At 43.0% G+C, this 18484-nt stretch overlaps 1 protein-coding gene across 41 annotated transcripts in view; it reads right to left on the bottom strand.

Moving 5' to 3' along the window:
- Positions 1 to 18484, bottom strand: part of RIMS2 (regulating synaptic membrane exocytosis 2) — a 919325-nt gene that overhangs the window by 663869 nt on the left and 236972 nt on the right. For all 41 annotated transcript variants that reach the window (XM_089658335.1, XM_089658295.1, XM_089658297.1 and 38 more), the window contains one exon: positions 2405 to 2715. In XM_089658335.1, the coding sequence (XP_089514461.1) occupies positions 2405 to 2715 (311 nt within the window). The remainder of the gene's footprint in view (positions 1 to 2404; positions 2716 to 18484) is intronic.

Raw genomic sequence — 18484 nt, 5'->3', positions numbered from 1 at the left:
CTATGGTGCTTTCTGGGTTCTTCAGGGGTTCCTTGGCAGAATGCCTAAAAATTGTCCATTGTCAACAAGCTGGCTAATGGATCAAGCCTGCTTTTTTTTTGTTATCCAATGCCACCGTTTTTTATCATGCAGCATTACAACGTGTGGGCCAGCCAATGGCTTCCTATCAGCCAATACCATCATAGGTTGATAAGGAGAATGTTGGGTGCCTGAGGACATCCTTGTATGCCCTCCCCTGGCCCTCTCCATCATCACTGAGATCAGGTTAGCTAAATGTGAAAGAGAGACTTAGGGAGAAGTGAAATGATGTACCAGTGTGCCAGTACCGGTGTGCAAAGATATATTGCTTTGTAAAATTCACCACTAATGTAGGGTGTCCTACAAGTGTACAATCTGCTACAATATGTAATTACTTTCGTATATGTATTAGTTTTGTTTTTTGCATTTTAGAATGTATAAATAAATTACCCCGCTGGGTTTCCTACATGTGTGGATGCTGCCACACTATGTAAAACTATTTTTATTTAGTTTAGTTTTTACATTTCAGAGTGGGCTGCCTCGAGAGTCTATCATTTTAGAGTACCTTGGCTGACAAAAAAGGTTGAGGAACACTGTTCTAGGACAGGCTTCTCAATTTTTTTTCAGCCAAGGTACTCTTCAAAATTCTGCACAAAATTCTCAAGGCTCCTCGTTCTAAAATGTAAAAAACTAAACTAATAGTTTTACAATAGTTTAACAGCCTGGGGGCTGAACAAAAAAAGTCTAACAGGAGAATACAGTAAGAGCTGCCACACAGTGATTGCGCTGTCACTGTTCAGCCAAGAATTATTTGCCCAGCTCCTTCAATTCTTAAGTCAAAGGATATTGAGTGGTAGGAAACTGCATGAATTTCTGCTGGTACCTTAAATGATTGGAGCACTAATGATTAGAGCAGTGTTTCAGTGGCATGAGGAAACATTATTATTTACTGGTTTCTTTCACAAGTAACAGCAATTTGTAATCATCACTTTTCATGACAGTGTCGTTTTAATATAACTAAATTACAGATCTGCTATTGGGTTGTATTATCAGATTGGCATGGTCTAAATCAGCCTATCTCAACCAGGGTGCCCAGGCACCCTGGGGTGCCTTGAGGTTTCTTCAGGAGTGCCTTGGCAAATGTCTAACAATTTCCCAAAATGTGTATACAAGCCAGCAGGTGGAACAAGCCTGCCTTTTAGTTACTCAAAGCCACAGGTTTTCATTGTGCACCATTACCACCTTCTAGCCGCCAGCGTCCTGACAACCAATGACATCAGTTGATAAGGAGGATGTCAACTGCCTGCACAGCACCCTAGTTTGACCCTCTCCTGCTCCTCTCCATCAACGCTGGGGTCACATTAGCTCAATGATGGAGAAAAACTGAGGGAGAAGAGAAACATTGAAATACTAGTCAGTAGCAGTGTGCAAAAGTGTATTTGCTTTGGAAGAATAAATCCATTCTAATTTTGGGTATCCTACATGTGTGGATGTTGCTATGTTATATAAAACTATTAGAATAGTTTCACATTTTAGAATGGGGTGTCCTTTTAAAATTATGGACAGCCTTGAGGCACCCCATTTTAGAATGGGGTGCTACAAAATTGTCTATAATTTAAAGGGTGCCTCAGGACTGTCCATAATTTTTGAATGAAAAAAGGTTGAGAAACACTGGTCTAAATGACAAGTTAAAATCAACGTTATGCAGTGAACTGTCCCAGTTTAAAGCTCCAGAACACAACGCTAGAATTGCTTTACACTTTTCATTACTTTACAAAGGTGAATGCACAATGTAAATTATATTTATATTTTAGAATTTCATGTTTAATGTAAGATCCAATTAAAATAATAGAAAAGCAGAGTTACTGTGGCTCACTTTAAATCCTCAGACACCTCTCCTTACCCCCCCCCCCCCCATATGTGTGATTACTTTAAATCCCATCGCTGAATTTTCTACTGTAATGATAAAAATAGGTGACACGGCAACCTATAGATTGACATTTTTCTTACACACTAGTTCTCCAGTGCAGACTCATGACACATTAATTAGGTGTTGAGCATCTATTGGTTTTTGAAATGTCAACCAAATAGCTGAACTTAATGGTCTAATTCCAGGGAACCTCAGCAGTTATACAGGATGCAGATTCTCTGCGCAATGCCACTCAACTATGTGCAAGTTCCAAATGCCTTATGTTGTTTCTAGAGGGACTGTATATTCAAATATCTGTTTATAGCATCTTTTTTATACAATTACTACATTTTGATTTGAAATGTTTAAAATTATCATCAGGGTGATTGTAAAATATTTTGATGAAAATTTGGTAGCATTCTACAATGAAGGTAATAATAAGTTCAACCAACACGATAGTTGGAAGAACAGTGTTACCTGTCAGATGGTAGATCGCTTGGAACTGAATGCTTTATTCCAGAGCCATTTTTAATGGAGTCTTGCCTTACGATCCCTTGTGGCCGGCTTTTATCTGTGGCTGGTGTGATTAAGTCCCCTGAGGGTCCCTGGTACTGGGACTGCTCTTGCAGCTTAGCCTTCTTCTCCTGAGGTGCTTCTTCGTTCTGGAGCCCCGCTTGGGCCTCTTCACTGGCCTTCTGTGCTGTATTTGACCCACTATTGTAAAACCAGGCTCCGGATTTAGTGAGGATTTCTTGTTGTTTTCGGCACAAATTACATACCCACATCACCTGTGTGAATACAAAAATAAAACGTATGAGAGAGAATCACAAAAACATACTTCATGGAACACGCATACTTTGTCAGTGTCACCGTCACAAAATAGAAAACTATACATTTTTACCAACGGTCACAATGGGAAATCCAAGAACCAATGGAATTAAAAGAGGTTTGCGCTTAGCCTCACTTTCCACTATTTAATAGTCTAATGCTAGACCTGATGGACTGATACAAGATTTGGGATTATTGTTAACTAAGACACATGACAAGTGCACAGCCTGGGCCTGAATACCAGGGAGCTCAAGAGCAATACAGAAATTGATTTGAAGATTGGAACAGCTGGCGATAGCACTCTAGTGGCACTATGAGTTTAGGATCCGACAATTTCACTTTAAAGTTAGACTTGAAAAGCCAAGTCTATTGATATTTCAAAATTGGGTGATAATGGAGTGGGAAGTGCTGTAAAAGGTTAGCACCATTAAATCGCCATACCATATCTCAACTGGTTGCTAGGTCTTCCCCAACCCATGCATTTCAAAAAACAAAGCTGAGGGACTAGAAGCACTGTTCCTGTTTTCATTTGGAAACTGCTAGGGTCTGAGATGCCCACCAACTGGGATGAACAGCAGTCTAGGGGGCATCAGTTAAAGTTGCCACCACATCCATGTTCCACAAAATGGCTACCTTAAAGAGAACCAATCAAGACTGGCCTTTTACAGCAATCTGAGGGGGGATGAAGAAAGGTCACCTGAATTATGACAGTTGCCCTGTCACCTTCCTGATCTCACACTCTGTCTGTATCTCATCTTCCGAGTCTGCAGTTGTAAGAATAAGGTAGGGCATAAGTATGGAGTATGCAGACCCTGAAATATATGTTTTGTCTGGAGTTTTCCTTTAAATCATCCCCATCACTAAAATCAATGGCCCCTGCTAAGAAGATATTAAATACTCACCTCTCCTGCTGTCCACACCACAGAACTCTGCAGTAGTGAATGTAAACCAATGAATGGAGATCAAGCAGAATCTGAAATGTGGGAGTGTCGATTTCCTGGTCCCCCTTTGCATGCTGTAGTTCCTTCCACCTGCCCCTACCTCACAACAGCACACGGCAGAAACCTAGGAGCCGGTGGTTTGAACCACTGAGTGTAGTAGGGGACCAAGAATCCGGCACTCCAAGAAAGTGTTAGATTCTGCTGGAACTTCAGCTGGCGGTTTCAATACAATAGACATTGGCAGCGCAGGCAGCAAGAGAGATGAGCATTCAATGTCTTCATTGCAGGAGGCCACTGAATGTAAAGTTTGATTTTAAAACAGGGTCACTTTGAAGATATTTTCTGATGTCCAGGTCACAACAAAAAAACAGAGAACACTATAAATTTGCAACACTGAGGTGATCCCACCTGCAAGCTAACAAAACGCAGTTCAAAAACATTTTCAATGTGCGGTCACCTTATCGCAAACACGCCACGTGGTAACTTGCCTGTTCCTATACATTGAGACGTAATAATCTGTACATATCTCTAGTCCACATATGGATACCTACACTTAGAATTCACAATCACTGTTTTCCTCTATTGACTTTTATTGTGACCACAAACTTGTTATGTCAAATGGATTTATTGCTGCGGATTACCAGTTGAGACATTTATAGTGTTTCTTTACCAGAACATTTAAATGCATTCATTTTAATAATAAATAATTTATCTTTTTGTATTTTAATGCTTCTTTATATAGAGTAATAAAATACCTTAATTGTAATAGCCAATTACAAATAATGCTGAATTATTCAGTATTACAAGCCAATTGGATTTTTAAATATTTAGTCTCTTAAAATAGTTTTTAATGTGCAAATAAAAGCAGCACTTATAATTATAGCTATAAAAAGTAAAAATAGTCTGTAATCTGGGTTTAAAAAACGTTTCTTCAACTACCACCACAGGTGGAACACAATTGCTTCATGATTCATCAGGCAGCATAGAAAAGGGTCTACAAATTTTTATTACAATATTAATAAAAATTATACTAAAGCAAAGTAATAATTATACAGCTCTGACAGATTTTCTGTGCACTATTAATGTTACAAACCACACTTTTCACTATTTCAAATTAACTGAATGTGACTGATTATTTTCATTTTAGAGTTTATATACTGTACAGTATATATATATATATATATATATATATATTTTTTTTTTTCTCATTCCTAATATTATATGTTGGTGTGTACAAAAAGAAATGAACAGCCCATTAAAATATAATAAAAAAAACAGCCTTTGCTGCTTAACTCACTCGATGTTGGTTGGTGTCACTCAACCGGTCAAGGCTCTGGAAAGATCCCAACCATATGGTCAGGATCTGCCCAGAAGCTTGACCAGCAGCTGGCTCAGCACCTCAACATGCTGCTGAACTCCCGGCCCCCCCTCCACAGCCCAGCGTTCCAGTGAGCACTGGAGGGGCAGAGCAGAGAGCCTGTGACTGACAGACAGTCAATAATAAAAGTGATTTCCAAGTTCCAGGGATCAGCCAGGTATGGCACATGTATACCTTAGTTACCTTGGTCAAAGCTGGACCAAGGTAACTATGTAAAAATTGCCATATCTAAAGGTTAGCTTAAAAAAAAAAGAAAGCTAAATAACATTTTTCCAAACCCATTGCAGCTTCCCTTTAAAATATCTGTTCTCGTGTTCTCTGTATGTTATTTGTAGTACACTGCACCGTTTCCAGTTTTACCAAAGTTTCTAAGGTTTTAGCAACTGATCTACTAATGATCGCAAAAAAAGACTTCATAAATTAGAGGTCAAACATTGTGTCAGAGGGACCCCTATCACATTAGTGGCCCCCTCACATTATAGGCCCCCCTATACATAAGAGTCCCCCATCACATCAAAGTCACCCCTATACATGAGTCCCCCCAACACATGAGTTCCCACATCACATTAGAGCCCCCCCCAATCACAGAGATTCTCCATCACAGAGCTCCCTGTTCACACAGTCCCCCTGCACCACCACACAGGCCCCCATCACAGACCCCCCCCCCCCCCCCCAATCACACAGCCCTCTCTTCACATAAGAGTCCTACCCTTTGGCATCAATATTGTGACAGATAGTGTGAGGTGGGGGAGGTCTGGGAAGATGGACTTGTCTTCTCCTGAATGCTGGGGGTGGCCCTGCACTCCGCCTGCCCTGGATTGCAGTGAAGCATTGGTATGGTGTGGGCAAGCCAGCTGCCATAACCACAGCAATGAATGATGCCGGTGGTCCTGGCCCTAGAGCACCATTGGTTATTAAGGTGCTGGGGGCAGGCCTTACCACGCCATGTCAATTCATGGTGTTGATTCAGGTCACACGGAGTCCAATGCTTGCACCCCAGGGATAGCCAGATGCCTAGGTTTCCCAGGCTACTGGAGTCTGAGGCTCCAGGCCACTAACTCTACCAGATGATCTTCTGGTGGCCTTGTGACGCAACAGGCTCTAACTATGACATAAATATATGCAGGCTGTGGAAAAGTGTGTAGTTTGCACATTATGTATTAGTTTTGCTCCTTTTTCAGGTAGCCTAACCTGATTTGCTGATGGACCTTCTATACATACTTCAGGCCATAAGCAACCCCTGCATGGTCAAGAACTGCAGTGTGTAGCAAGGCCACTGATTATTGGGTAGAAAATCTCCAAATTTGATTTTTTTTACATGTTGCTTACATCACCAAGATAACCTCCTACACAAGCACTGACATCAATTTTTCTGTGCTTCCTACGCAGCCTTCAGAGCAGTAAATTAGTTTAGAAAGCACTTTGCAAATTTTGCAATGAAGAACGTCTTTTCCTGCAAGACTCAGATGAAAACAAAAATGCTCCGTTCAGTTGGAATTCAATGACAGCTGCCAAACAACTAAAGTAAGATGAAGGATGCGGAGACTGTGGCAAGCAATAATCAGTCTTGTTCTTTCAGTACGTTCTTTACAGGATTTCAATAGATTAGCATAGACTGACAATGTCTTTAAAGAAAGAAATGAGTCACTTATAACAAAGAAAAAGAATAAAGAACAGAATACATAAAAATGAATCAGAAACTATGGATAAGAAAGAGTGCAAATGATGGGGGGGGGGGGATGGATGGAAAGAAGGAAGAATGCAGGGAAAGAGAGGCAGGGAGAAGGGAAGGAAGGCAAATGGAGAGAGAGAAGAAGCAAAGCGGGTAAGGAAAAGGGGGGGCGGGGGGGGGAGAATGGAAAAGAAATCCAGTTTATTAAAAAAATAATAATAAATAAATAAGCTGAAAGAAGAGAAAGGAAGGGAATGAAGGGAAGGAAGGGAAGGAAGGGAATTAAGTGAAGGAAGGATACAGAGAAAGGGATGCTGGAAAAAAGGGAAGGAAAATGGGAGAAGGGAAGGAATGAGGGGAAAAGCGAAAGTGAAGAAGTTAAGGAAAGAAGGGGGAGGAGAAAATTTTGGCAGGGATGGAAAGAGGAAGGAATCAAGGAATCAGGGGAAGAGGAAGGAAAGTAAGGAAGAAAGGGAGAAGGAAAGAAAAGAAAGGTTTTGGGAAAGGGGAAGGTGGAGTTGAGAGTTAATAAATAAATACAGTTTAGTGGAAAAAAAAAAGGAAAGAAAGAGAATAGATGAGCAGGTAAAGGGAAGAGAACGAAGATAGGAAGGAAGGATAGATGCAGGGGAAAGAGGAAGGGAAGAAAGGGAGGGAGGAGGAAGGGAAGGAATGAAGGGAAAAGGAGAGAGGAAGGAAGGGAATGAGGGAGAAGGGAGGAAGGAATGGAGGGAAAGAAAGTGAGAGAGGAAAGAAAGAAGGAAGGAAGGAAGGAAGGGAAGGAGGGAGAAGGAAAGGAAGGTGGGAAGAAAAGGAATAAAAAGTGGGAGAGAGAGAGGAAGAAAGGGTGGGGGAGGGAAGGAATGAAGGAAAAGGGAGGGAGAAGGGAAGGATAGAGAGAAGGAGCAAGAAAAAAAAGGTATGGGAGAGGGGATTGTGAAGTTGAGATATAATGCATAAACATTTAGCAAAAAGAAAAAATCTGATGAAGAAAAGAAAGGGAAGGGAATGAAGGAAGAATGCAGAGAAAGGGAGAGAGGTAAAGCGAGAGAGGGAGGGAGAAGCAAATGAATGAAGGGACAGTGATGAAGAGAGGAAAGAAGGGAAGGAGGGAGGAAGAAAAGGAATGAAAAGAAAGGGAGGTTAGAAGGAAAGAAATGGCACAGGGGAGAAGAAAGGAAAAGCGAAGTGTGAGAGACGGGAAGATGGGTGAGATTTGGTCCCCGGTCACACCGATCCAAATTTGAAATCGTGCAACTTCTTCAAAGTCGGATGTCATTCCTACTTGAGGTGCGACTTGCAAGACACAACTTTTTATGCAAGTCGCACCTGAAGTAGTGAATGCACTATTTTAGAAATCGGTGTGGCTCTGACCAAGTCGGAATTGCACCGATATAACCACTTTAGCTGCAGACAACAGGGTGCAACTTGCGATTTCAAACTCGCATGGCATGGCAAATTGCATGGCAAGTTTCACCCGGTTTGACCGGGCACTTAATGTATAAACATTGTTTACTAAAAAAGAAAACTCAAGAAAGAAAGGTAGGGTGTGGGGGAGAGGATGTGAAGGGAAGTGACAGATGGAGCTGGGATTTAAAATGTAATTATACTTTTATTTAAAAAAAAAAAAAATAATAACCTTAAACCCCTCCCCCAACATCCTTCTTATTCATTTCAAAAATAGTAATATGGAGCACAGTGTCACGGATCCAGGTATGACCAGAGATGTGTGGACTGACACAGGGAATAGCAGACTGCAGGAATGATGTAATAATATAATTTATTAAGAGCTTACACCAATATACAGAAAAAAACAACCTTCAACTAATAACTAGATGCTCAGGAACACAGGCGTAGACAGAGGTGGAGAAGTAGAATGGTCAGACAGGCCGGGTCAGGATCAATTGGGCGGATAAAGTACAAAAGGAGCAGGCAGGAGAATAGTCAGGAATAGCCGGGGTCGGTGCAAGCGGAGTTCTATCAGAGTCGGAGTCAAGCAGGGGGATCAGGCAGGTAGACAACAGGATGCAGATACAGGGGCTCATGGGAAAACACCAAGGCACTGCTTGCAGGCCTGGTACTGCTTAAATACACCTCCTGCAATCAGCCTCAGGTGATGGCTTGATTGCAGGAGTGAGATCCTGGCTGCTGAAAAGCACCCGCTGGTGAGAACTGATACTGCAGCCCATACAGCAGGTGAGCCCCAGCACCACCAGCGGTGAGTACTTTCCTGACACTCAGGTACAGATGACAGGACGTTCCCTCCCCAAGGCTAGGTAGTGTTCACATCCTCCAGTAATGTATAAAAGCCATGGAGAATAATGGCCATCCTGGGTTCTTGTGGTTTGCTAGAGACGTATGTGGCAGGCCGAGAGCACAAAGGATATGGGAGGATATAAAACCCATGGGATTATTAATCTGCATCACAAATCTAACTTCCATTCAAAGAACAAGTGTCCTTCCATCAGTTCCCAGCATCTCCGAAATGCAGCACCCCAGCTCAAATACTTCTTCCTCCTTGATCCAGCACTCTTCACTGTGCAGACCTAGCATGCATGTTGCGGCCCTATGCATTCCTATGTGTAAGCATACTCTGGTCATTTTCAACCTTAGGTACAGTGGTCCTTTAAAGTTGAACTTCAGGCAAACAGTTATATATACAAAGGAAACACATGAAGGTGTTTTACCTTCTAAAGGTTTTGCTTTTCTGTTCCCCAGTCCTGAGAATTACACAGCTTTGCCACACAACACAGCCCATCAGATAACACCACACCAATTAAAGACTACCAAATGGACAGTGAAAGAGCAGAAGCAGACACATAGGGGTTTATTTACTAAAGCTGGAGAGTCCAAAATCAGACTCCCTTCTGCATAGAAACCAATCAGCTTCTAACCTCAGCTTGTTCAATGAGGCTTTGGCAATGAAACCTGGAAGCTGATTGGTTTCTATGCAGAAGGGAGTCTGATTTTGGACTCTCCAGCTTTAGTAAATAAACCCCATAAGATCATCCCTGCGCTCACTTAGCTCTCTCCTATCAACAGTTACCTTATCCCAGTATGAGTGTTGTTCTGGAGATTGAAAAAGGCTGATACCAAAGATCAAGCCAATTTGATTGCTTATGGCAGCCATACATTGAAATTTAACTGGTTAAGCAGGGACCATTTCCTAATATGCTATTTGTTTTTAATATTTGTAAATAAAAAAATTGTGTTTTACACATATTGTTTGCACTCTCCTTGGTGGCTCACTTAAAGTCTGATTGTATTCCTCTCTCTCCTCCCACAATTCTGGTGGAGTTGTGAGTGGGAGATTGCTGGTTGATTTGAGTAGGGATGGTGCCCCATTGAGCTAATTGGTTTATAAACTTACTGGCCAATTTATTAGGTGCTCCTTGCTTTTGCCTTCAGAACTGCCTTAAATCTTCATGGCATAGATTCAACAAGGTGTTGGAAACATTCCTTTTGTCCATATTGACATGATAGCATCATACACTTGCTGCAGATTTGTCGGCTGCACAACTATGATGCGAATCTCCCGTTCCACCACATCCCAAAAATGCTCTATTGAATTGAGATCTGGTGACTGTGGAGGCCATTGGAGTACAGTGAACGCATTGTCATGTTCAAGAAACCTGTTTGAGATAATTTGAACTTAGTGACATGGTGCATTATCCTGCTGGAAGCAGCCATCAGAAGATGGGGACACTGTAGTCATAAAGGGATGGACATGGTCAGCAACAATATCCTCCACACCATTACACTACCAGGATGGATCCATGCTTTCATGTTGCTTACACCAAATTCTGACCCTACCATCTGAATGTCGCAGCTGAAATCGAGACTCATCAGACCAGGCAACAGTTTTCCAATCTTCTATTGTCCAATTTTGATGAGCCTGTGCAAACTGTAGCCTCGGTTTTCTGTTCTTAGTTGACAGGAGTGGCACTCGGTGTGGTCTTCTGCTGCTGTAGGCCATCTTTCTTTTGGGACCATTCTCTGTAACCCTAGAGATGGTTGTGCGTGAAACTCCCAGGAAATCAGCGGTTTTTGAAATACTCAGACCAGCCCGTCTGGCACCAATAACCATGCCACGTTCAAGGACATTTAAATCTCCTTTCTTCCCCATTCTGATGCTCAGTTAGAGCTTCAGCAAAGTCGTCTTCACCATGTCTACATGCCTAAATGCATTGAGTTGCTGCCATGTGATTTGTTGATCAGTAGTTTGTGTTATCAAGCAATTGAACAGGTGTACCTAATAAAGAGGCCGGTGAGTGTATGTTTTAATTGCTCTACCATTACCTATTTTTCTAATTATTCAGCAGGGACCAGTTAAATTTCAATCCATGTATGGGCAGACTGGTTGCACAGAAGTCGATCTACTAATCAGCTTCTGTACAACCAGCCTGTTAGGTTTTTCCCTAATGATCAGTGCCGCCGCCTGTAGCCGGGAGCACTGATCAATGTATTCTAACAGCGAGGAAGGCTTGGCATATCTGCACTCATTCATTCCTTGCTGATAGAACCATGAACACCTCCTAAAACAATATTGTTTTGTCTCAGAAAGGGCTGATCATGAAAAATGATATTGGTGTTATATTATACAGGCAGTTTAAATGCAAACAGTGCTTAGTGGAATTTTTCTTTAAGCAAAAAAAAAAAAATGCAGCCACGGTTAAATCCACAGGACTTGTAGAAGATGACTAGAACTAATCTCGTTTTGATAAACACCATGCTACGCTAGCAATACTTTTAAAAGCACAAGAAAGCTCCATCTGCAGCAGATTCCATAAATTAGACACCCGTGTAATCTGCAGGACATTTTGCAGATCGGCCTTTTCCGAAACCTGCCTTTCACGTACAGTCTAATTATAGCCGGCAAAGTTTCATTGTTTGCTAGGATTCCGCAGAGAGTGACTACCTCTTGCCAAAATAATTGGCATCTGAATAGGAAGTAATTAGATTATTAAATAATTAGCACTGGGAAAGCTTTCAGAGCCAGATCATCTCAATCACTGTTCAGTTAGTTGGAAAGCTGGAGTCTCGCTCTACATTATGATGTCCAAGCACAGTCAGGTATATGGATCGGCCTTTCCAGCAGCTGATATCGCTTGAGGCTTTGATGGGTGAGTTGGTTGGATGATTTTGGCGACTGTCACACAGGTTTGGGGTTCCACTACATGACAAGCAGGCTAGTGAATGTTAGATGTAACCTCTTGTCGATGGGCTGCCAAGGGTATCCAAGTGAAAAAAATTTGGAAACCACTGGGTTAGGTAGTTAACTTGCAAGAGTTAATTCTAAGGGTTAGGTTAAGGTGGGGTAAGGTTAGGTGTAAGGGCCAAGTTAGCAATTAACTACTTGCCAACCGCAGACAGCCGAATGACGGCTACACTGCGGCCGGCCAGTTCTGGGAGGGTGTCATATGACATCCTCCCAGAACGCACTCTCCTGCACTCCCCCGGGGGCGCGCACCCGGCAAACGGACACAGCTAATCACGTGATGTGGTAAAAGGCCAATCACAGCGGTCAGAGCGTGAGGAAAGTACTGCCGAGAACCGGCAGTTGTCAGAGCAGGGATCGGCACCAATCATCAGGGCACTGATGATCGGTGCCCAGCAGTGCCACCCACCAGTTCCGCCCACCTTTGCCCAGCAGTGCGCCCACCTGTGCCAGCAGTGTGCCCACCTGTGCCTAGCAGTGCACCTCCCTGTGCTCAGCAGTGCACCCACCTGTGCCACCCAGCAGTGCCACCCACCTGTGCCCAGAAGTGCCACCTACCTGTGCCCAGCAGTGCCAGCCACCTGTGCCCACCCACCTGTGCCCACCAGTGCCACCCACCTGTGCCCACCAGTGCAGCCCAGTAGTGCTGCCAGTCAGTGCCACCAGTCAGTGCCCAGCGGATGTGCCAGTCAGTGCCCAGCAGTTGTGCCAGTCAATGCCTAGCAGTGCCGCCAGTCAGTGCCCAGCAGTGATGCCAGTCAGTGCCACCTATCAGTGCCGCCTATCCGTGACACCTCATTAGTGCTGCCTATTAGTGCCGCCTATCCATGCCACCTCATTAGTGCTGCCTATCAGTGCCGCCTATCAGTGCCCATCAGTGCTGCCTCATCAACACACATCAGTGAAGGAGAAAAATTACCTGTTTGAAAACTTTTATAATAGAAACAAAGAAACTTTTTTTTTTTTTTTCAAATTTTTTGCACTTTTTTTACTTATAGCGCAAATAGTAAAGTGCCCAGCAGCTGAAAGCTGAAAATTGTCCTGGTAAAGAAGGGGGTATGAGTGCGGTAGGCAAGTGGTTAACCCATTAACATGCAACATATAGTATGTGGCAGCACAGTGGTGGACCTTAAAAGAGAAGTATGGGCTTTTTTTCCCCAGTTATACATACCTAGGTGGATGTAGCATTGGTCCAAAGCTGCATTTGTCCCACTCCAGCTCTAAGTGTGAGAACTCAGCCATCACAGGACTGCCACTCTAAGCAGAGAGCGGTGCCTGTCAGTCACCGCTGTCTGCTCTGCTTCAGCTTCAGCCCGCTGTCAGCGGAGAACAGGTCACAGGAGTTCAGAACAAACTGCACTCCTGTGATCCATAGGAGAAGTACAGCCAAAAGAGCTTTGGCTATACTTCTCCATTAATGTTATTTTGTTTTTTGTTTTTTTTTTTGCTGGAAGCTCCCCAGAACCAGTGCCCCCCAGGACAGTGGCTATGCTGCTACCAACAGCTCCTGGTCACTGTTGAGCCAGAGGGGTGGGCATCCAGATACATGATCCCTGTTGACCATAAATCACAGAGATCACATGACTGGGAAGCGTATGTAATGCCTCCAGAGTTATGAATGTTTAACCGCTTACATACCGGGCACTTTTACCCCTTTCTGCCCAGGCCATTTTTTCAGGTTTAAGCGCTCTCACACTTTGAATGACAATTGCGCGGTCATACAACATTGTACCAAAACTAAAATTTTATCATTTTCTTCACACAACTAGAGCTTTCTTTTGGTGGTATTTAATCACCACTGGGGTTTTTATTTTTTGCTAAATTAACAAAGAAAAGACCAAAGATTTTGAAAAAAACATGTTTTTCTTTGTTTCTGTTATAAAAGTTTGCAAATAAATAATTGTTCCTCATAAATTTAGGCCAAGATGTATTCTGCTACATGTCTTTGGTGAAAATAACCCAAATTAGGATGTATTTTTTAGTTTATAGGAAAGTTATAGAGTTCACAAACTATGGTATAGATCTGAATATTGATCAATCCTGAAGTACTGACAGCCAATCTAATATCTTGAGGTCCAAGAATGTCAGAACAGTACAGATATCCCCCAAATGACCCCTTTTTGCAGAGTAGACAGTCCGACGTACTTCATAAGAGGCATGGCGAGTTTTTTGACATTGTATTTTTTTTGTCATAATGTTTCGGAAAATAAAAAAATTAAAAAAATTATTTTCACTATTTTTTTTTTACATACTGTCACCAGTGCAGTACAGCGTCATCATATAACTGGCATGGCGGTGAACAGGGACACTGACTGGTGACAGTATGAAAAAAAAATTATAATTTTTAATTTTTTTTTATTTATTTTATTATTTTTAATTTGTTGTTACATTTTTTTTCTTTTTCTTAAGATTTTTGTTTTCATATTACACTATGACCAAAGTAGTATAATGTTACCATAGTAACATTGTACTACTTTGGGGAAGTATTCAGTATTTTTTTTTTCTTTACACAATTTGCTTATAGCAAAGAATTACTTTGCTATAAGCAAGCATTTACCTGAATGACATCGATTCATTCAGGGTTTTTTTGTTTTGTTTTGTTTTTTGTGCTTAGCTGTGATTTGGCCACGGCTAATCACATGACACAGCTGGGCTGTGATTGGCCCAGCTTGTGCATGTGATCGCTGTGACCATTCACAGCTAGACACTAGTATACAATGGATGGCATGAATGAAGCCAACCATTGTATACAACTGTCATGTGACCTGCTGTGATTCACATGGTCCCATGGTACCGGCAACGGGGCCGGTACTCAGATCTGTCATCCGCCGTGTCCGAGGTACACGGCTGGTGACAGAACGTGCTGCTGCGCGGATCTGCGGGCATGCATACTGCACATGCCCAAAAAGACACCATATGGCGTCCACCCGGAGGGACGAGGGGTTTTTCAGGCCGCCATCTGACTATAGGCCGGGCTGGAACCTGTTAATGGGCTGGCTCCTGTGGCCTGTAAAGGGTTAAAGTGGTTGTAAATCCCTACATATACCCAATGAAGTGACTGGCCTCAGGTTCTGCACAGAGATGAAACAAATCCTCCTACATAAGTTGTACCTGTTTATCTGCAGTATTTTCTTCTCTACATCTATTCAAAGTGCATAATTTATACAGCTTGTCTGAGCTTTCAGAAAGCAGGGGGCAGAGAGCTTAAATTACACAATGCTGAGCTCAGTATGGAGAGCTCTAAGAGCAGATTGGAAGGAGGAGACACACCCTCTCCACACAGAACACAGAAACAGAGCTGAGGCTGTCAATCACAGGCTGTGTGCTGGAACTCCCTCCCCTGTCATCTTTTTACCTCTTGGTGTCAGGAAAACTTGCTAGAAGTAAATGTGATAGCAGAGGAACGAAGCAGCAGACAGAAATGACACTTAGTGCTCTTAATTGAGACAAGTACACACTATGGAGGGATATGCCTTGATCATGTTTCATTTCTGAGGTTTACAACCACTTTAAAGGAGAAGGGATCCATCACCTAAGGACACTGGAAACTAGAGTTTCTGGAGTGAAAACTGGAGTGGGCAGGGTTAAATCAGCATGCACTGGGGCCACCCTAGCAAGTTTCTTTACCAGTGCCCGGTCATCTGAAGGTAACCTGCATATAACTCATGGTCTATGAATGCAAGCCCTGTGTCCTGTACTGTATGATTAAGGTATACATCATTTACAGTGGTGGCCATGAAGGAAGGAGCGGAATGTGAGTGCTGGAAGTGCGGAAGGTAAGTTAAGGGGTTGGCCACTTAATGAACGGGGTGACAGAGTCTCTTCAAGTCTTCCTCAATGGAGACGGTTGGGTGGCCTTCTATACATTTGATGTTTTTGTTTAGCTTATTACTATGTGCCATATTGGGTAAAAGAAGGCACCAAAAAGAAAAAGTCAGCTGTGAGAAGACCTCTCCTTGCTTCCCATCTTCATTTCCAATGCTTCCAGATTCTACCGTAAGTCAATTTTCCATGCGTGTCCCAGTTACCCTCCTCAACCTCAGCTGCTGTGGAAGGATACGTAGTACCTGTCCAGCAGGACTATGCTGCCATTGGCAGATGTTTGAGGGTGGCAGGCCTGGCACGCTAGGTGCACTAGATATCCAGGCAGGCCGCACAGCACTTTACTGAACTTTGTAAGGCTGCCAGCTTCCAGCAGAGACAAATGGACTGATTAAGATTTGATTTAAAAAGTAGAGAGAGTACTGCACTGCAGGTAAATAAATGACATGGAATGAAATTTATTACTCGGTGTAAGAGTCAGCTCTGGTGAGTCAGAAAAAAACTCATTCTAGATGCTTAGATTATTGACTAGAAATGTCTCTCATTAGTAAATGTGCAAAGTAGGCCTTCATCCGAGGCCAAAATGAGGCCAGAAACGCCATCTCTGCATGCATTCAGGATCCCGGGGCTTCATTGGAGGTATATCGGCCTTCTGTACTGCTCTGCAGAGGAGAACTCTGGTATAAAGGACCAGAGGAGCAGCATTCAGCCAATCAGAGCCCCGGGCTCAAGAGAAGAAGAGGGCCTGTGATATCACCCGACCACAGGTAAAAAGGTACGTAGATAGACTTTTTTAAGAAAAGGTTAGCAGAGGGGTGCTACAAGGGAGATGGGGCAGGAAACTGGGGGGGTTTGTACATGGATTTTTTTTTTGGGGGGGGGGGGGGTTTGGGTAGTGCAGGGAAGGGTTAGAACAGGATTGCTCACCCTGTGGTACATGGGTCACATGTGGCCCTTATAGCCCTCTGATGTGGCCCTTGACATAATACCAGGGAAGCGCACTTCTTTTATACCCTGCAGGTTTGGTATGGCTTTTGAAAGTGCACCAAAACTCCTGAATTTCAGAAAGTTCACCATGCTCACAAGATATAATAGAAGTCTATGGCAAAGCGCAGCTAACAGAAAAGCAGTGTGAAAGCAACCTTAGGACTCAGGACAGTAAGGGCTCGTTTTCATTTGTGGTTTTGGGGACATTAAAACCCCATAGTTGAGACATGTTTTTACCACAGTCCCCAACCACTGAAATAGCATCAGGGGTCGCAATGGTGACCCCCACAACATGCTCCAGGGGGCCTGTGCAACCTCCACCATATCATTTCATGGTTACCAAATTACTTAAGTGGCCCTCACTCAAAAGGCTGAGCACCCCTGGGTTAGAATCTCTAGTTTTATGGCTGTCTGTTAGGGTTGCCATCTCATCCCTTTAAAGCTGAACACATATTAATTACATAGGTTCTGTGGCTTATCAAGGTGGTAATTAAATTAATTTAGTGCCTTATCTGCAATAAATTAGTTTCAGAACCTGTGCAATTAATACGTGTTCAGTTGTAAAGGGATGAGGTGGCAACCCTACTGTCTGTGTCACTGTCGGCAAGCATCTCCCTCTGTATTTCTCCTGGTGACCCCTGTCATGGGTATAGAAGGTGATATGAAATCCAAAATGTTACATTTGTCACTGGAAGAGGAAGTGAGGAGGAATCTTTCAAAAGGACAGGTTTTGGTAAAAACTGAAGAGATCTCCCAGCACTTAGCAGAGGTTTCCTCGCACTTCCTGTTATGGCTCCGGGACACAGAGTGATGGGAAATCTCTCCACCAGGGACCCAGACTTAAAATGGTACTTCACCCCAAAAACACAATGATTGCACCTGGCTGCAGCCACCTCCCTCTCCAACAGTTGTATAAAAAAAAAAATTGTTTTTTTTTTTACTTTTTTGTGCCACAGGGCGGCACTTTAAAATTTTTCCACCCAGGCGAGAATGACATTGTGCTCGATTATGTGCATGTGTAGATGTGCTGAAGGGCGCTGAAAGGCTCTTTCCAGCCTTTGGGATCCGGCAGAGTCCTTTAGCCTGGATTCACATATGTGCGGTGCGGTGCGGTATATCGCATGTGATTCGCACAGGAACCACATTCCTGTACAAATCACATGTGATTTGTGTGCGGTGCGATTGGAGCCGTACATTTTGTATGGCTCTAATCACACCGCACCAAAAACGTGCAGGAACCTTTTTTGGGTCCGCACTAGAATCGGATCGCATAGGTATTCACACCTATGCAATTCGATTCTGTACATCGCACTGCGGTTTTAAGGACCGCTTTCGGTGTGTTGTTAACTTAACATATACACCAACAGTGGTTCGCATGAACGGGGTGTGATTCTGATGCAGTGCGGAATTTGCACTGAAAACGAGGCGAATTCCACACTAAACTGATTGCTATACAGGACCTGTGTGACCAATCAGTGATCACATGAATAGTAGTAAGCAAGATGTCACTTCCTGACATCATTGCTTACTATTTATTTATATCAGGTACTTATATAGAGCAATTTACACAGCACTTTACATATATATTGTACATTCACATCAGTCCCTAACCCTCAAGGGGCGTACAATCTAAGGTCCCTAACTCACATTCATACATACACATACTAGGGCCAATTTGGTCAGGAATCAATTCACCTACCAGCATGTCTTT

This window comes from Staurois parvus, unplaced genomic scaffold (genome assembly GCF_062004578.1).
Source record: "Staurois parvus isolate SC_StPar_1 unplaced genomic scaffold, SC_StPar_1.0 ptg001062l, whole genome shotgun sequence".
Classification (NCBI taxonomy): Eukaryota; Metazoa; Chordata; class Amphibia; order Anura; family Ranidae; genus Staurois; species Staurois parvus.
Note: the sequence above shows the minus strand (reverse complement) of the source record. Positions and strands in the feature narration are given on the sequence as shown.